The 20,579-nt window shown below is 42.5% G+C and overlaps 1 protein-coding gene across 8 annotated transcripts in view; it reads left to right on the top strand.

Moving 5' to 3' along the window:
• Positions 1 to 20,579, top strand: part of GRIN2B (glutamate ionotropic receptor NMDA type subunit 2B) — a 205,650-nt gene that overhangs the window by 70,198 nt on the left and 114,873 nt on the right. For 6 of the 8 annotated variants that reach the window (XM_090141067.1, XM_090141071.1, XM_090141106.1 and 3 more), the window contains one exon: positions 16,310 to 16,908. In XM_090141067.1, coding sequence (XP_089997193.1) covers positions 16,310 to 16,908 — 599 coding nt within the window. Of the gene's footprint in view, positions 1 to 14,879; positions 14,974 to 16,309; positions 16,913 to 20,579 lie in introns of those variants that run through there. The other 2 variants (XM_031600342.2, XM_090141110.1) reach the window with 2 other exon arrangements.

The raw sequence follows: 20,579 nt of genomic DNA, 5'->3' as shown, positions 1-20,579 counted from the left end.
TAACTGGTCAGGAACAGGCTCCATCCAGTCATCAGTATAGAGTGATTCTGCCCCAACTTGCAAACAGTGCAGGGAAAGCAGGGAGCCTAACTCCTCTTCAGCAAAGGCATGACAGGTTCCTGAAAAGAGTAATATGGAAAGGCTGTCTGGAAGAGCAGGGCTGGGACATCCTTTCCAGACTGCTGTTCCTTAATTACATCAAAACCCGTGCAGGCACTCTGTTCTTCAGAATTAAAAGGACTCTAATTCAGTTTAGTTCAATTTTCTTCTAAGGGTTGCTTTAATTTGGAAGAACTGTGTCCATTCAAGGCTAATGTGATTTAATGAATACATGCTAAACTCACAACTTTAGTTAATTTGGATTAATGTTCTCAATCATTCCTCTGTAGAAAACCCTTAACACATATGGTAGAAATGGTCAAGAAATCACAAGCATTTCAGTTCTGCTAATGATTGAGCTTTAAGATGGCAGGGACCTTTTCTGACTGCTGGAGGCTGGAGAAACATTTGGCCATGGCCAGTGCACTTCTCCCTGCTTTGCCCTCAGGTTCCAGGCTCAGATCTCCTGGGCCTTGAGAAGCATAGGAACTGAATGAGCTGTGGATGCCACACGGGTCACTGCTGGAAGGATGCGACAGTGGCCGGTGTGTCAGCATGAGGATTTAGTGGTACACAGCACGGCCGTGAAGGCACTGTGCTGCCGCAGCTCTGTGCGTTGCCATGGGAACAAAGTTGGATTCGTAATCAGGAAGCACATTAATGTGGACGTGAACATGCCGTCTGCTGTCCTCTTGGCCTCTTGCTTCCCTAGGCCTGGCTCGGTCACTGCTGGGAGAGGAGCTGCCAGGGAGGGAATCCATTGGGCTGAGGGACGTTGGGCTGGGAAAAGGGTCCTAGGTGGGCCTGAGAGACTGCAGTTGAGATGTTTCCTGCTCCTCATGGAGTGGAGAGTAACCTCTGCTGAGGTGGAGCGGGCACAAGGAGCCTGAGAAGCTGGCAGCAGGCATAAGTGCTGTGGCAGCTGCAGTGGGAAACATCCTGAGATATTAGGAGCCCAAGTGGAGTGCAGTGCTGTATGGTATGGTGTAGGCACTTGGGCAACACCAGCTGGCTAACTTGAGGGTACAATCATACCATCACAAATTTAGCTAAGGGGCTGTACCAGCACCACTCTTCATCTTTATGGATCCAAGCTAATACTTCTACAGGGTACTGATGTTTTGTGAGGGCTTACTAGGCTGACCAGGCTTAGCTCTGGCATCTCTGACATGGAACTGTGGCATTACACAATCCAGGCATGCCTTTAAGAGCTCTGGAAATGTGAGGATGCTGTTGGGAAGTTGAAACAATTGTACAGTGTGATAAAAACCAGTTTATGCAGATATGGCGGAGCAAACAGATCCTGCCAAGCACATATCCTCTGCGTTGAGTACATCTACATAAGAAGTTGCTAAATGAAAGTCTTTCCAGATGTAATACCTAGCCCATTCAATACCTGGAATGGAACACTTCAGGGAGAAACTAGAAGCTATAGCAAAATCTCTTGGTGTTTCAAGAAGCAGTAGTCTCATTTCAGAGTTAATAAGGAATGAACAATGCTGTTAAACTCTGAGGTGGTAGTTTGGTGCAAGCTGTAGGCTGGAAAGGGCAGTCCACTCACAGTCCTGAAAAATTCCTTACCAAGGCTCACCTTGAATGGGACTGGTTTGCATTGTCTGTCCACATCCCAGAAAGAGGGATTGTGAGCAGCCTGCTTAAAGTCTTCCTCCTGTTTCTATCTGAAATGTTGTTCATCTTTACTTTAGATGATAAACTGTTGGGCAGCATCGCTTTGTGCTCTTGAAATGTTGCTGTCAGTGTGCCTGGAGGACTGAGGTCTTTCTCTGTTGATGTCCAACTCACACAATTGACCTTGTGTAAGGAAGTAAACTGCCTTGTTTAGAGGAGCCCAGAGAAGGACTGAGTCCAAAGCCAGGAGGGCTTGTACGATTTATCTCTGCTGAAACAGACTTGCTGGTGCTAATAGAATGAAGTATAAGTCTATTGAGGACCCAAGAATTTGTTTGCTGCGTAGCAGTGAAATAGGAGAATATGTAATAATAGGCTGTGCAAAGTCTCACACATCAGGAGGAACTGAAGGGGAACTTGTGCCCCTCATAAAGGAGATTTAGGACTCTCAGCCACCTATATGTGGATGGAGTTTGTATGTTTTAAAGCATACAAATGCATAAAAATGTTACATTTTCTTTCTTCCTTGGATATCCTAGGAATGTATTAGAATGAGGGAGTCCATAGGAAAGAAGGCTGATAAGGAATATCAGTGTTTTCCCACTGATAAATACAGAGGTTGTATCTATAACCTACTGCTGCATGCATGAGGAGGCTGACCACACACTCATTTCCACCTATAGAGAAGATCAGACTTTGAAGTTGGTGGGATTAGCCTGATGAGTGAGAGAAGAAAGAGATCTATTAGCAGCTCTGAGAGTAGAATCATAGAACCAGTTAGGTTGAAAGAGGTCCTTAAGGTCATCAAGTTCAACCATTCACCTAGTGAGACAAGTCCATCACCAAACCATGTCCCTAACTGCCACATATCTTAAATACCTCCAGAGATGGCAGCTCCACCACTTGCCTGGGCAGCCTGTTCTAATGCTTGACCACTCCTTCTGTGAAAAAACTTCCTGATATCTAATCTAAGCCTCTACTACTGCATCTTGAAACTGTCAATTTATTGTCACCTGAGAAAAGCGGCTGAAATGCAGCTGAAAAAGGGTGCAGCCTTCCTTCAGATAGCTGTAGAGAATGATGAGGTCTCCCCTAAGCTTCCTCTTCTCCAAACAGAACAATGCTAGTTTACTCAGCTCGTGTCTTGCTTTCTAGTCCTTTCACCAACTTTGCTGCACTCCTCTGCACATAATTGATCAACTCAATATTCATTTCTTGTAGTGAGGGACCCAAACTGAACACAATAATCAAGCTGTGGTTTCACCATTGAGAACAATCAATTTCCTTATTCTGCTGGCCACACTACTTCTGGTCCAGGCCAGGCTCCCACTGGACTTCTTGGCCACACAGCCAGCTCACGTTCAGATGGCAATTACTGGAAAACAAAGCAAAAGCAGCTGGACACAACAAACTAGCTATAGAGCACTGGATTGATATCTCCCATGCTAGGTACTTCGTTCGCCAAGCATACTCATTCTGCACAGCTACATGTGTCGAAGAGTGGTGGTGCCAATATGATGAATATCCATACTTCTTTGTTTCTTCCACTCTTAGCACATAGAAAAGAAGGATGTCCTCTGAGATGGTGAGTGCACAGCTGCTGCTGCAAGCTCCTGCCTGGTGCAGATGGGTGCATAGTATAGTATACTATCTATACTATACTATACTATACTATAGTATATCAAGATAATGAAGAGGTTGAGTTTCTTGCACTAGCCACCAGACTTGAAGGAAAGGGTTTTCAGCTGAGTACTTCTCGGGAAGCAGATATTCGGAGGTTTTGTGTGAAAAGGAGAAAAGGCACTTCTTCATAATGTGCAGGAAACTCAGAAAGGATACCCTGAAGTTAGATGACCATAAAAGATGAATCCTGAAGAACAATACTTTGTTGGGTAGAATAAGGTCTGTTAAATGCATGTCTGTGTTCCTTTTCCCCATAATTTGAAGGCATTAAGCTCTCTTCACTTGGGGTGTGGCCAGGCTGTGTAGTGAAGCAGCCTGCGTAATCCTTGGCTTCTCTCTGACAGTACTAACCAGAGGCTTAATTAACTGTGAATGCATGTGTGGTGATGTAGATGCTCATTCTCAGTAAGGCTACACTGCGCCATCACCTCATTTCATAGGAATCACTGTCAAACGGTAATCCACTCCAGGCGCTTCTGGCCTGAGTTGGAGTGGAACAGGCACATTGGATATGAGGCAGTTTGCCTATCTTGAGCTATCATGCATGGGAGTTGCCTACGTGCATGTGCCCATGTTTCCCTCTCTCTCTATACCTGCATGCCCTAGAGAACCTGGAGGCAGCTCTGTACAGGATGAGGGGAAATAATGAGACAGAATGAGACAAAGTGGAAGGAAAAGACAAAGCATCATAGCCAACGGCTCTTCGCTTGCAGGAGGTGCATTGCTGGATCTGGCTTTTTCTTTCCGTTCTCATATCCTTATTTGTTCATCTTTTATCACAGGCCCTAGCCGGGCAATGTTCAAACTGAATAGCTCTTTTCTCCCCAGCTTACTGTAGCTCCTGCTGATGCTTCCATCTACTTCCCACTCCCCTGTTGTGCTGGAGTGTGTCGTTAAGAAAGAGGACAGACAACAGGAGACGCAGGAAAACAAGATGCATTGGTTTTGCCTGTGAATCAGTCAAAGAATTATTTCTATACTTTACACGTCTCACCCTGGCTTTCATTCTCACAGATGCTTTTGTTACTTTTATTATTAACGGTCAGCAGAGGCAAATTCTTTTGCTGTTCCATCAATCCTTTTCTCTGCTGTGCTGAACTTCAACAGAAACGTCATTGCCTTGTGTGCATGTGTGATCTTGAAAAAGATATGGCAGTTGAAGCCCAGCCTCGGTTTTGTTTAAAGTACAAAACCTAATATAAATAGAAGAACTTAAAGTGCAAAAGGAACACCTTATTTATTATGCTGCTGTTTTTGAGTTATGTCAAAGGCATATTGAATATATAGGTGGCACCTTTTATTAACATGCAGGTAAGTTTTTTTTAATAAAAAAAAGAGTATTCAATTACGTGTGGTCTGGCACAGAGTTAAGCTGACTGGAAACGAGCTCACTGATGTTTGTTGCCCAAGAGAAGAGAAAAAGAGAAATGCAGAACTGAAACTCACAGTGTCCTTATTGCAAAGTCAGATGGACTGATTCCCTCGCTAAATCCTCTTCATTGAACTATGAAGAGCATCAATGTTCATCTGCTTAGAGCATGGAGATGGATAAAATGGCCCTTCCAGCACCAATCACTGTAGCAACTGTGAATATGAAGTGTTCCTGGAACTGTGGGGAGATTGCAGGCTTTACCTCTGCAGATCTCCTGTGATCCACTCTTTTTTACAAATAATGAAATTCCAATTCACTGGAGTTTCGGAAATGGCTTTTCCTAAAATAGCTGGTTTGTGACAATTTCTGTCTCACTGTCATAACAGCAAGGTGTATGGCAAATACTTGTTAATCATCAGGACAAAGAAAAGGAATTAAAGACCTGTGATCCCAAAACAAAATAACAGGAAGCAGTAATTCAGCACGTGTGAATCTGACAGAACATCCTCTAAGTGTTTGGATGGATGTGTGTGCATGCAGGAGACTTCACATATTTATCTGAGAAGCTGTAGGAAACCTCCTAGTGAAGTTCTGAGACTTAATAGATGGGAGCTCAAGCAGAACATTTAGGGAGGGAGATTCTTTCCTTTCTAATATCTGTGTAAATAACTCCATGTGCTTTATTGGTCTCAAAGTCTACACAGTGGGTAGGAGGAGAATCAATAATTGTTTAAAACTTTGTGAATCAATTAGATGAGCAAGACAGGCATGACAGCAGATTTCTGTCACAGATACTTCTCACTGGATGACTAGGAAGGAGATTTAGACAGGGAGAAGATAGGTACTGCCATGCTTTCATCCATCCTGGAGCACAAGAGGTAACTATCTCTAGCCACAACCTATGCTGATGGGGATCAGGCCTTCAAGCATTACAAAAGGGGCTTGCATGTTGAAATGCATACTGCTTGTTAAACTAAGGATTCTTACTCTTCAGTGATACTGTTGCTTTTTGAAACAGGGTTTGAATTCAGAGTCCAAGCTGTATGATTCAGGAATTCACCTCTGGTTCTTTCTAAGCTTAGAGGCTGCCCAGGAAGGTGGTGGAGTCACTGTCACCAGAGGTTTTCAAGAAAAAATAGATGCTGCATTGAGCAACATGGTTCAGTGGTATGGGGGTGATGGGTTGATGGTTGGACTAGATGATCTTACTGGTCATTCCAACCATAATGATTCTATGATTCTATTAGAGAGTTTTCATCTAGATATAAAACCAGAAAGACTGCCACCACAGGCCAGGATTAGAACTAGTTAGCTCTCCTCCTATACTGGACATAAAGTGTCCACTCAGTGCTAATGCATGGATGCCTTAGAGCTGTCTCAGGGCTTCTTGTTGCCTGCTGCGGACATGCACATGATGTGCTAATGAAGCAGCTGCTTGCCAGCAGGATGTCTGAACAAAAGTGGACCAGGATACTGTTTCTTCATGTTATGCCCAGGCTCTTTTTATACTATTTTGGCAGCATGAGGAAGGTGATAAAAACCCTCTTAAAACACACCATACGGAGCTGGCTTTTTTGCCTCGTGCATGGCTGGGTTTGACATTCCAGCCACTGGTGTAAAACACAGGTTGGAGTGAGCTGGAGTGAGTCATGCTGGGGGGAGTTCAGGGCAGGGAGGGGGTGTTCTCTGAGCAAGTGGCACCTCCTTACCAAAGTGTTAGGATCTAATTTGGAGCATGCAGTGAAGGGTAGAGTAAATCCTCACTGTCTCAGAAAGCTGCATTAAATGGCTGAATGATTACTCCCAGGCTAAGTAAGAGAAAAGGTGGGCTGGGAGTCCAGCCCCCTTCTTCCTGACTTTCAGGGCAGCCTCAAGGCAGGAAGCCAGTGACCTTGGCTAACCAAATAAACCTTGCTGTATGTGTGGGATTGAATTCCCAGGTAAGAATAGTGCATGAATACAGGGAAATAATAACAGGGAATGAAAGGAACATATATACTCCTTATGTCCCTTTCCCACTATGGTAGAAAATGGCGCCAAGGAGCATAGAGGCAGTCAAGAACTACCTTGAGGAGAAGGCCTGGGTGTGCAGAGGGATGAAGGGATGTCTTGATTTCTGCAAGAAAGAGGCAGTGTCTTTTCTTTGTAGATTTTGGGTTGAGTACCTCAGAGTCTCCAGATTCCTTCCATCTCAGAAGCCTTAGATCACACCTTTCACTCTGTGCTGGGGGAAGTGAAGGTGTTGATTGGCCTTTGTCACTTTTGAGAGGGAACAGAGCTCTTCCTGGTCATGCAGGTTATAGTGGAGTAAGAAATAAAGGAGTACTACCTTGCTCAAGATCTTATCTCCAAGGAGCCTCAAAAATTGCCCATTTCCTTACCTCAAAGACAATGAAAGACCGATCACACAGGTGAACATCCCTAAGATGTCCCTGCAGGCTCCCATTGGTCAACCAGCTCAAGAGGTTCATGTGGGTACCTGTCAGGACTCCTCTTCCTGAGCATCTCTGTAGTCCCAGCAGGCTACCAGAGAAAGTGAGGTGGGTGGATGAAGGTAACAAAGCCCAGCCCCAGCCATGACAGCTCTGACACCAGTGGACGTGCCATACTCTGTACAGTACTGCAGGGAGCAATGCAGTGCCGTCCTCTGTGGCTGCCAGCATCCAGCATCAGCTCTAAGGAGCTTATGGCCATGGCTATATTACGTGTGTGTGGTTGCTAGGGAAACACTGGTTCTGAACTGGAACCAAAGCGGTGAGGGCTGGAACTGTTTTTTTTTTTCCCTCTGACTCTCTCTTTTTTTTTTTTTTTTTTTAAACATTTAGAGTCTTGACTATGTCTCTCCTAAAGAAGAGGCAGCTAGGTATGGGGCAATGGAAAATCTGTAGTCTCTGTAATCTAGTCAGATCTCAGCTCTTGATTTTGCCTCCATTTTATAAAAGCTGAAGCTTTTTACTCCTCCTTAGCTTGAGGAGGCTGAAGGGCACATCTACACAAGCTCTACTTTCAACTCCTTACTCACGCTGCACTCTGACCTAACAGAGGCAAACCAGCTCTGATTCAAAGGGTGTGTAAACTATTTTGGACCCTAAAAACAATCTAAAATGGTTAACAAGGACAATCTCTAAGAAAAGATTAAGTCCTGATCAACATTACCTTATACTGACTACTTTGGCTGTGGTCCATCCAGCTCAGAGCACGGGCACAGCTGACTTCACTGTCCATAAAGGCTGAGTAGACCTTGACTTCATCAGTGCTGCAGGTGCTACTTGTGAGGACACAGAGGAACCAACAGATTTTCCTGCTAAACATTACTGCTTAAATAAGCAATGTGGAATTTGCGAGAAAGGAAAGCATCAGTACTTCATGATGATAAAAGGAATGAAGGGCCTTCACAGACACACTGTGGGTACAGTATACAGCTGGGCTGCTGTGAGAGGAGACCTTCATCTCCTGAGAGGCTCAGATGGCATTGGGCACATTGCTGAACTTTCAGGGCTTATCTAAATAGGCTCTGTGAACCTTTGGAGGTTCGGCTTATAATCAGGCTTGCTCATAATAAGAGACCAAAGGAATATTTGATGAAATGGAAGAGCAGCTAATTTAGAAATGATAAAAAGAAATAGTATTTCATCTCCGATAGTTCATTTGCAAAATTTATTCAATGACATCTTGCCAAATACTGTGACTGGACTTTTTTAAGAGTGCTGGATAGTTTTATGGCTGCTATTGATTGATATGGCTATACCAATGACATACCATTCAGCTTGCAGTCAAAATTCAGTCCTCAGTCTGGAGGGTAAATCAGCCAGAAAAGAATCCCTAGGCAAACACCATGATGTAATTGGATGGATGAGTAATGGGGCAGTCTGACTTTCCTCTAATTGTTATGGGCTGGCCTTATCAGGATATTAAGTCAATTAGTGGTCTTGGCTGAACTGGGAGAGGGGGAACGAGGCTTATGCTGCCTAGTGTGGTAGTAATGTGGTTTAAGGGGAATCTACCCAGAGTGACCAGTGGTTTAATCCATTGTATGTAAGCTCATCAAACAAGGAAACACACGTATACAGAGGTGAAAAAGGGAATGCAAAAGGCCCAATGTGAAAATTGTTTATCCTGGCAGCTTGCTAACTGATATTTCCTCTCTGTGGAAAAGTGCTGGCATCCATATGTGATGCTTTGAGAAGTTGGAATACTATCATATACTGGTCTGCTTTGACCAGTGATTGTGTATGAAATTCATAAATGATGGACCCTCCACCTTTAGCAAACAACCTTTGGGGTCTTTTTTAGAATTCTATACACTGGGCAATTATCTGCTTGACTCTTTCATTTTTTTACTAACTGCATGTAGTAAAGTGAAACATTCCCAAGATAAAGTGTACAAAATCTAGAGTATCTCTTGTTTCCTTTTTTGCAAAACATTTAGAATGAATTATTTCTGCAGACTTTTACATGGTAACTGGAAAACACTTAGCTGTTTTCAGCCCTTGAGTCATCCTTAATCAAAAACCTTTTTATTATGGCTTTCAGGAGCTACTTGGAGCTAGAGTACTTGCACAGTTGTCCCTGGGCTAGAGTTTGGCAGCAAACCAGTTTTCACTACTACTAAGAGATTAATGCCCAAATCATGATTGAAAGCTGTGTATATGTTAATACTTAAGTATACAGTTAATGTCACTATACATGTGAATCGTGGTTACCTGTTATCAGGGTATCAAAACTGAGCTTCACTGGCAACTCTAGATTTCTTACTGCAATAATTCTCAGCAGCCACAAGGGATGACTGCTGCCAGCAAAGTCCTAGAGAGTCAGCAACCATTTTCCTGAGTGCTGCAGACCTTTTTGTTGGACACTTGGAAGCCCCTCATCACAGGGAGCATGACAGCAGCATGCTCACCTGTAATAGAAGGTTCTTATAGCCCTCTACTAAGTTGTCATGCTGTAACTGGTTTTGTACAGTATTCAGCCTGTTAAAGCCTGCTGATAGCTTGTCAGTCTAGGCTTTGTTTTTGCCATGACAAGTTTCAAATTGTTGTGGCAGCAGTGGAAAGAGTGAGGCCTGGTTTCCTCTTGTTTTGTGTTCTGTGTCCCCGAAACACGCTTTTTCTAGCTATAGCAACCTTAATTTTCTTTCCTCTTTCTTGTGATGTCTTTTAATATGTTGTGTGCCACGTGGGTGCACAATGACCATGCAGTAACTGACTGTGTTTTGAGTCCTGCCTGCCTTTCCATCAGCAGGGACACAGAAAAGTGTCTTTCAGTCATCCACCAGTTTTTATAATCACTTCTCTATAATACCATCTTTGAGACGTGTCCTTTCATACAATAAGGCCAGTGCATTCTGTAGTTATTACTAGGACAAGTGAGGGAACTGATAAATAATGTGGTTATATAAACCACATTTATGCATCTAACAAATTCAAACTTCCCACTGACAGCACGTTCCCAGAGCAGCTCTGAAGATTTACACCAAAAATGATTTGCTCATTTGAGAATCAGAGCACAGGGAAAAAATTGCAGGAGGTCATCTGCTCCATCTGCTGCACAAGCCAGTATCAGTAACAGCCCAGGGAATCTATTGCAGTAAGCTGGGAGAGTTTTGAAATCCCACTAGAAAGAGTGACATCAACAAATGACACATTCTGACATGCTGCAACTTTACTTTGAATAGGTTTTGTTGTATGCGTTTTTGTGGACATGTGTGTATGTGTGTGGTGGATGCAGAGATGCTGTTCTAGAACCCAGTCCCATCATGTGAGCATCACTGTGTTCTCACACAACCTGCTGCAAGCACTCAAGGACAGAACTCACAGGATGAGGCAGAACACAATATTAAAAACAGAGTTTTATTGTATTGAGTTGTTGAAAACTAAATAAAAAAAATTAAATGTGAGAAGAAAAAACAAATAAGCAGAAGATTCTGTCTCCAGGCTAGCCTGAGGCAGTGATGCATTTTGTGGTGAGAATAAACAGAAGTAAATGAACACTTAAGCAACAAAGATTCTGATTTCCTGTCAGATTTGTTATAACAAACGGACTCAGAAATATAGAAAATTTAATTATAAGACTTTGAACTGTTGCAGCATTTTCCATCACGAACAATAAAACTCCCAGTGAATCAGGTATCCCACCAGGACTGTGACAGATAGGTACACGTTGGTGTCTCAATTTTGAAGATAAGAAGTACTTTGGTGGGGAAATTAAGGTGTGTGTTTTCCCAGAAGTTATTTGGTTCTTGCTTACTCCTTTTTGCCCCTATAGAATCTATGGTAGGCAGGGCTGAAGTCTACACAAGAGGCAGCTCTATGTGATTTGTCTGTAGGTCATGGAGGAATTTTGCAAATCAAGAGAGTATTAAAGACACATGAACAGCTTTTCTTTTAAATCAGGAAAATGAGAACAGAGTTTTGGAAAGGGATAATGGCCTGAGTCATGAGGATCATAACTGGGGCACTGGAAAGGAAGAACTGGACTGACCCCAGTTAATAAATGATGGCTATACAGAAGCCTTATTAGTACATCAGCAAATGGGGTTAGATATAGAATCGTAAAATCATATAATGGCTTGGGTTGGAAGGCACCTTAAAAATCATTTAGTTCCAACCCCTGCCATTAGGGTATACTGATGTTTCTTAAAGCCTAACACAAGGGAGCAACTCCCAAAGCAGTAAAAATTGCATTTCTTTTGCACCTATGCAAAGATAGCAGCCTAGGGCATTTTGGAAAAAAAAAAGAAAGAAAGAAAGAAAAAAAAAAAGATATATTTATTCAAATATGAAAAACAAACACGTGTTCCTGACATGCTCCTTACATTCTTTGTGCATAGCTTGACACACCTGGCTCTTGTGCGGTCTGGCTCTTGCACTAGACTTGCTAAACAACTTGCCCATTGCTACCAAAAATCTGTTCAAGGCTCAGCCATTGTATCACCTCAGCATGACACAGAACCAGGTTACATTTGCATCGCCTGCATGGAGGAAACTTAGAAAGAGAAATAAAATGTCTGTCTCCTCACTTCCTAAGTCAGAAGCTATAGGTGGGCCACTGCAGCTCTTCTTAGGGGTCCTGCATTTCCTCTGCTTTAGGATGTTCTGAAGTTTTCTACGTACTGAGAAGGAGTTTTGCTCTCAACAGAAAGATGTTTGCAAGGCAGTAATTGCGTTTACATGCCTGGGGAATCCAGAGAGGCTGTTAGGAAGGAACTTGCAAGAAAAGCAATTTGGGAACCTCTCTGTGACCTGTCATAGCTAAGGTAAATGGTTTGCTAACGGGCAGAGTTTGGTTTCAAGTGGTGCAGCTGCAGGAGGGCTCCTCAGAGTGGTCTGCATCTTAGCCAGAGGCCAGCAACCTGGACCTGGGCACAGGTCCAGGTCCAGAGTCAGGCTGTGCCCAGCTCCCCATGCAGCACCTGCATGGGCCTGCCACTGAGATACAAAAGGCACTCAACAACTTCTAAGTTGTGGCAGTAATACTTGGTCACTCCTTGAATCTTGCACCATCTCTGCGAATCCCCCCTCCATCCACAAAGGAACTGTCTCTGAGAGCAGTCCTCTGGATGAGTGCCTTTGTACCGAGTGCAATCCAGCCTCCTCCCCTAAGGGGTTAAACACGCTGGAGGGGGAGGCAATACTTGTCCCAGCAGCGGCAAACTTGAGCAGATTTTCTGTGGGAAGCCATCTGTCAAGCTGGGGAGTGGTGCTGTGTCAATTGATCAGCTCCTCCTCCAGCTCTGCTTTGCAAACTACGGCTTCCTGACCTTACAGGGTGACAGTGGGGGAGTAGTAGGATCTCTGGAGGCACTGAGATCCTGTAATGGAGCCTCTCTTCCCCCATACTTGGTGAGGGACACCTCTTCTGCATCTTACTTTTCTTTTGAAGCAGCTTGCTATGAGGAGCCCAAGTTTTTGGGTGAAGGGCTGTAGGATGAAAACAAGCCTTTTTCAGGTAGTCAGGGGATTGCATTTCACCTGGGTGATGCACATCATAAGCAACCTCTTCTAACTCAAGCTATCCCAATCTTAAATCTGTCTTTTAGTAGCAATGGTGAATCACATATTGGGTGCTCCCAGGTGAAAAAGGGGAAGGTGAAGTATGAAATTTCTGCAGTATTAAAATAGGAGCTTGTGGTGCTTTCTGAAACCTTAAATTCCTGGAGAGACAAAACATTCCTTTTTGATTTTAAACTAATAAAGCACTAATGAACCTGTAGGCAAAAAAAATGTAGGTCTGCCTCCTAATCTAAAATCTTTCACTGCATTACCACAGTGAAGTCAAATTCCTGTTCTGATAGCCGCGTGGTTCTCTGTCAGTTTAGGTATCTTATCTTTTTCCTTGGTTTTCCATTAGGTGTGGTCAAAAATAAGGAGAGAAGTCATTTTTCTTTGTTTGCTTTTTTTTTCCTCCTAAAATGCACTCACTGAGATTCTCACTGAGCTCCATCAGCACTTCTCCTGATTTATTGTGAAAGGAGCACTTTCTTCCACACTGTTGTATGTCCTTCCTTCATCACCCCTCTTTTTTTTTTTTTTTTCTTCTGAGTGCTGAGTTGGTTAGGGAATGAAGAACAATTGGCTAGCCCAAGCATTGGTGTGATTAAGTGCAAAAAAAAATCTTGCCAAGCCAAAATCTGGGCTGGCTTGCACCTCCTGAATGCTTTCCTTTTGAATAGAAGTTGCATCTTCTTGCAGCTTCTGTAATAAAGATGCAAGCAGTTGTATAATAGTGGTAATCACATGCACGGCCAAATGGTTCATGCTCTTTGATTTGAGGAGGGCTGTATCTATTTCTCAGTAGAGGTAAACTGTTAAGCTGGGTTATAGTAAAGCTACCTATTTTATGTATTGATGTCTGATGTTCTGCTATGCTCTGGTTAGTGAGGAGTGCTGAATTTTCTGCCTGAGTTTTTGAGAGAGAATTTCCTTCAACTGTGCTGTGCACTCATGTGGAATGAACTGTCAGCATGTGCTTTAGCTGGAGCGTCTGACGGGGTTTTGAATCTCAGGGACGGCAGTACCTCCTGCACCTTGCTTCCACATCTAGTAACTCGTGTGTGTGCATGTCCTGAGTGTGCAGCCTTGAAATAACTATTGGATTTACCATCTCATGTCCCTTCCTGATCACTGAGGAAAGCATCCAGACTTCTAGATCCCATGTGTCAAATCTTTCTATAATTCAGTAGTCAGGTCCTTCAACTCTTAGACTCTCTGATAGAAACTGTGGAATTTTGCTGTCAATGCAGAGATTCCTATGCATAGAAATAGAAAAGCTTTTGTTGAATTAATATATAAAAAAGTAGTTATCACTCACAGTGTAGCAATCAGTTTGCTACAGGTGGCTTGCAAAGGTACAGTGCAATGAAGGGTATTGAAGATGCTTCTTCAGGCTGTCTTTAATATCAGGCAAGTGCTGTGACAGTTATTTAATCTTTCATCTGTCTTTTCTGATTGTCTCTGTAAGCTTCAAAGATAAAATGTATCTCTTAATTTTTTTTCCTGAGCACAATTGTAGGAGGGGAGGTGTGTGAATTCCAGTGATCAGAAAACTTGAACTGTGTTCCACAGATTGTGAGGCTCAGATGCTGCTCCTGTTTCCAATTTGCCTTTTTTTTTTCTTTTTTCTTTTTGAGTACATTTATTTTTCCAGTGAGTGAGCGGTGGAAGTGAATAGAGTTTAATCACCAGAACTCACAGGAAAGGTTTGGGGATCTAAGAGCAAGAACTTCATATAGGATGTGACCAACTGGAAATTCAGGAAAAAGAATCAAGGCTGGTCAGAGGATCAGAGTTATTCTTCTCCTGGAGTTGCTGAGCTTTAGCATATTTTTACTGATAGAGAAAATGGCAATAGGTAAGAAAAAGCATGAGTAAAGAAGGGGTGGATGAATGGATGGACGCCTGATTAACTGACACCATTGTGGAAAACCAGCTTTACCTGCCAAACTGTCAGAGAGTGAATTTGGTAGAGAGTTGGTGTAGTGGAAATGCTAAGTCACAGCTTGAAACAGTGATTGATTGAACACCTGGTGGGAAGGCAGGGCCAACCCAGGGGAGCTCAGGTGCATGCAATGCACCTCAGTGACTGGAAGGCATGAAGCCATGATCCAGCCCTTCCAAGACTTCATGTAAGGGTTGACAGTGGAGGCAAGGGTAGCTTGTTGGAGATCCTTGTTTGCCTGAGGTCTTCTAAGGGTAAGCATACTTCTTCCTTTGTTTTCTGTGTTCATGGCTGCTGCATTTGGGACTTATCCTCACTTGCTGTAGCCTAGGACTTTACTATTATTGTTGTGCTTTTCATCATGTTATAGCATTACATTGGGAATGTCCTGAGGTAATGTTTTGGGGCATTTACACAAGGAGCTTCTCTAATCTAAAACTCCTGACTACTTCCTTTTGGATTTCTGGTTCAGCTTTTCTGGCAGGGAAAAAGAAGCGGTGATTGGATTTGGAGAGTTTCCTCATTGTGATGTGAATCTCTGCAGAAAGACAACAGTAATTTTACCTTTTTTGTTTGTGATCAAATCCTATCCTGTAGAAATCAGTGGGAGTTTGCAGTTGGTTTTAAACAACAGCGATCAGATTGCAAGAGAGCGTATTAAGAAATGTTTTTTCTATTTGTTTCCATCAAGAACAGGGCCAAAGCAGGGATTTCGATTTTACTGAACCTTTCGAATATTGAAATGGTGGTATCTTGTGAAAACTCAGGATGAAAAAGACTTGCAGTATGCCACTGAAGAGATGATCCATGCAAAATGCCTTTGGAGTCTTGGAAGTTATAAAATCGTGCACATTCTGATTCTTACAAAGATGAACCTGGCATGATAGAAGGCAATGAATGAACACTTCTATAAAATATTACATAAACAAAACCCTAGATGGTTTAGATATTTTTTCAACTTTAGTATTTTCTAAGTTGTTCTAAAATGAGTCTTCACAGTTGTAGTACTTCATGCTACTTCTTGTTTTGAGAAGAAACAGCAGTAGAGGTTCTCAGATTTGTTTGTGTCCAATGATTGTGCCTAATCTAGGTGCATTTCAGTCTGGATATTAAGCTAGAGTACTGTCCCAAACTTAAAAAACAAACAAACAAACAACAAAAAAAAAAGCAAACAAAAAAACCCAAAGCTGCTTCGTGCCCTCTTTATCCTACATATGTGTTGTGATAGTCCTGGTATTAAAGCTGTTAATTTGTGCAAACATAGAATATTTTGCACATATTCTCTTTTTGGCCTTATTTGTGCACCACTTTGTTCTCTATCTGTTCGAATCATGCCTAACATTTGAAACATTTAAGTAATTTCAGCAATGTGCCTTTAAAAATAAATTAAGGACAGCTGGTCATAAAAAGGCTTTTACTTCCTTCCCACTTGCTTCACTTTGTTAAAAATCCTTAAAATGTGGCCAAGACATGAAGTGCAAGATTCTAACTGTATGCCTCCCCCTCCACACTCAGTGAGTTGACTAGGAATGTTGTCTATTTCCTTTGACCTATTCTTGTTTTCTCTTTCTCTTTGATTTCCTCTTTTAGGATGAGTCATCCATGTTCTTCCAGTTTGGCCCATCAATAGAACAGCAAGCTTCAGTCATGCTCAACATCATGGAAGAATATGACTGGTACATCTTCTCCATTGTCACTACTTACTTCCCTGGTTACCAGGACTTTGTGAACAAGATCCGCAGTACCATTGAGCACAGCTTTGTGGGTTGGGAACTGGAGGAGGTCCTCCTGTTGGACATGTCCCTGGATGATGGAGACTCAAAGATCCAGAACCAGCTCAAGAAGCTCCAAAGCCCTGTTATCCTCCTCTACTGCACCAAGGAAGAGGCCACCTACATTTTTGAGGTGGCCAACTCTGTGGGTCTGACAGGCTATGGTTACACGTGGATCGTGCCCAGCCTGGTGGCAGGGGATACAGACACAGTGCCATCTGAGTTCCCCACCGGGCTCATCTCTGTCTCATATGATGAATGGGACTACGGTCTTCCTGCTAGAGTGAGGGACGGAATAGCCATAATCACCACGGCTGCTTCTGATATGCTGTCTGAACACAGCTTCATCCCTGAGCCCAAAAGCAGCTGTTACAACACCCAGGAGAAAAGGATTTACCAGTCCAACATGCTCAACAGGTAAGGAGAAGGGATGGGTTAGCCTTACAAAAAAGAGGTTGCAAAGAACCTGTGACCACCAGACTAATATTGGTAGGGCGTTGCTGTGGGTAGTGTTGGCTAGGAACCCTGGCCAAGGGGAGTTGTGCTGATGGTGGTACTTGTGTTGCTGTGAATGTTGCTACTGTCACTCCTCTGGAAAACATCCATATCGTATGAGGAGGAAGCCAGCACAAAGCAAAGGCACAATGAAGATATGATGAAAAAATCTGAGTGTGCCCTTTGGTGTACAACAGATTTACTCTTATTACAGTGTTGAACTCCTTGGAGAGTCTGTACATGAATGGGTCTGTAAGTGGCACGTGGGTTCTTTTTGCAAGTAGTGGGGATTTTTGTATTTAAATCTAGAAGGGCCCAGGTTCTGTTCCAGGAACTAGCAATTCATAAATGGGTGTTCCTTTGTAGATGGTTATGTAACCCAACCATCCACTACATGGGGAAACTTCCATGGCACCTGGTATCTGGTTTACTTCAAAGAAAAGGGACTTCTGTTATCATCCTGCTCATTGGCATCTCATTGGTGACTGTCTGCTGACTGTTTCAGATCTCATTCTCTCTTGAGCACACTGAATAGAGAGCCTAAGCATCTCCATCAGGAGTGGGAGTTTTTCTATATGCGAAGAATATTAAATAAAAATATTTGTGTGTGTTTACACACACATATATATACATATATATATATATATATATATATAACCTATGGAAAAACTATTTGAATAAGTATCTTTTTCTGATCCAGTTTCAGATGTTCTAAAGAAACAGTGCTAAGATGCCTGTTAAAGGTCATAGAGGAAGACTGTGGTAGAACAAGTTCTAGAGCAGTACTCTGATTACTAGATCTCCCTTTATTGTCCCAGCTAGAATTTTAGGGTGTAGCTAAGCAGCCCAGATCATTAGACATGGGAAGAGCTGGGAAGTGCAGTATCTGCAATTAACCATGTGCCCTCTGACCTGCTCAGCTGTCATTCTCCAGTGTTTTTCATATAATATCCTTGGGCAGGTTGATTCCTTTGCAGTATGAGATGGAGAATCCAGGTAGTAGTTGTCATGAGAGGTGGTTGCAGAGAGCCCAGCATCTTTGTTCATTTGTCATGATGAATCAGAGAATACTGTAAATGTGATGGATTGTCTTGTGTGCTGTGACCTCTCGCTACAAACTGTGCAAGGAAGATAGAGGGACAGGTGGATGGAAAGGCAGAATGCAGTTTTGCATTGTCTGAAAGCTGGGGGCTGAAATAAGTCTCTTATTTGATCTGTTAGGTTGCCCATGACTCTTTCTGTTCTTTCTTTGTCTCTGTGATCCATTGACATATTAGCAGGTGTCACTATCATGTTTTCCTCTTCCCTACACTGGCTTTTTATTGTCTGCAAGCCCTTGAATCACCAAAAATGCCCAATGCGTTTATCAGTTTCCTTCCCAGCCAGGCTTAATGGAAAAGGGTGTTTTCTGCTGTTTTCTGTTGAGTCATCACCGGAATGATTAAACAGGAAAAATATACTTAATACGTATGAAGTTATCAGAAGTCACATAAAGGCAGGTTGCTTTTTACTTTTCTAAGCGAGTAGAGATTCTGAAGGGGAGAGCTATGCTGTGACTTTTCAGCATTTCTTTAGAAAACAAAATGTTGTCTCCTGCTGTGAGATGCTGTGTTCTGCAGAGACCTTCTGCTAATTAGCTGATGCATAAAATCATACCCATATAGCTGTGTTACGTATGACCCAGCAGATCTCTGCAAAGCTCTTCTTGGCATTGGATAGGAGGCACCAGCTCAGAAATGCTCTAATCTCTAAATATGACAGCACTGTTGTGCAGTGTAGATATGCCCTGGAGTCTGGGCATCCCACACTAAAGCAGCTCTTGTCAGCTTGGAAAGTATTATATTTCTTCTCACCTTTGTGGCCCAAATAATGTTGTTTCTTCTCCCTTGTCTACTTTGAGTATAACATTCATGGGAATGACTGCAGGTACATGTGGATGTACCCAACTTAGTTTGGACGCCAACATCAGTCTCTCTGAAAAACTGAGTCAATTAGTCCATGCCAAGCTCCATTCTGCCTCTGCTTAGATTGCTGCGGGCATCTGAACTAGCTCAGAAATCACTACACTCTGTGGAAGTTGCTTCTGCAGCCACAGTGTAAATAATCGCTTTGCCTTGCACGACACTGACCTGTGATCTGCTAGTATGGGAGTTCTTCCTCTTGCAAACATTTGTACCCCATCTGTACTTTTGAGAGAGATGGTTGAACAGCATGAATTCCAGTGAGTTACGTGCTTGGGCTTCTTTTTAAATGCAATTACTTTCAGACACCTTTTGGCGTGTTAAAACTAGTGGTGTCCAAAGTCAGCATTTACCTTTGCAAATCCGAAGTTCTAATAGAGATATGATTAGCTTCAAGCTCAGCCTTACAGCCTGGGATCTGGACAGGAAGAAGCAGAAGAGAGGGAAGTGGGAAGAAAGCAAAGATGAAGATATGAGTTCACCTTGCTACCTGCAGAGGTTAATGGTTATGATCTGTGTTCATACCTTCAAGTCTTGTTGAACTCACTGGAGTTTACTGTGTGCTAAGCTTTAAACCTCTCCTGGTATGCTTTGGGCTGGACTGAAGGTTCTGGAAAACTAATTTTAGACATGCCCTGGACCTGGCAATACTATATTCAGCCATCTGCAGCTTACAGTTCCCCCTCCACATGCCTACACAGAATAGAGAAATGTATGTACGTGGGTTTGATGTCTGGGGAGACTGCAAAGTGTGTGTGTGACCTCAGATAATACATCACCACATAGCTGGGGTTTCAGAAACTCCTGAAGCTAATCCAAGGTGGTCTGATGTGCTTCAAATCCATTGCTGGAAGGCAGTAAAAGAATCTACCCATTTTATTATTTGGAAAGTGACACGTATAACTAAAAAACATGTGAATTTTAGTTCAGCTAAGGCACTTCATATTCTATTAAAATATATTAAAATATATATTAATATATAATTATTAATATATAATATATAATTTCCCTATATTAAAATATAGGGAAATTTGTCATTTCCCTATTTCTGCTTTTGAATCCCTTGCTCTTCCCCTTTCCCTTTTGCAGTAGTTTTGGATGCAGCTAAAATCAAATGGTCCCACTCCATTGATATTTCTCCATACTTTTATCTGCTAATTCATGGGCTTTTTTTTTTTTTTGCTTTTGTAAGTGCTTGCACTAAGAAAGCTTTGCTTGAAGTATAGCTACAGGCATAAAGAGAATCAGGATGGACTGTTATTTAAATGCCATTTCTCACCAATGTAGGTGTTTGGTGTGCATCTCTTCATGTTAATAATGGTCTCATAGCAACTGTTGCTTGTCAGTCTTGAAACTGGTACTCCTTTGTGTTGGATTAGAACTGCAGAAGTGTGAATTCGCAGATTTTGTCCTAGAAAATGAGCCCGCAAACTAGTAGAAGCGTGATACCATTATGAAAGTTAGTTCTACAATAATTGTTATTTTTCTTTCTGAAAGATTTGAAGGATTCTTGAGAAAGTTTTCCTCCAGTGAGGGATTTATTTCAATTTATGCTGTTAATAGGCTTAGGTGATCACACAGAATTCAACTATTCAAATACTGTTTTCCAGTTCAATTACACTCTTTAATTCT

This window comes from Phasianus colchicus, chromosome 1 (assembly GCF_987193195.1).
Source record: "Phasianus colchicus chromosome 1, bPhaCol1.hap1.1, whole genome shotgun sequence".
Lineage (NCBI taxonomy): Eukaryota > Metazoa > Chordata > Aves > Galliformes > Phasianidae > Phasianus > Phasianus colchicus.
Note: the sequence above shows the minus strand (reverse complement) of the source record. Positions and strands in the feature narration are given on the sequence as shown.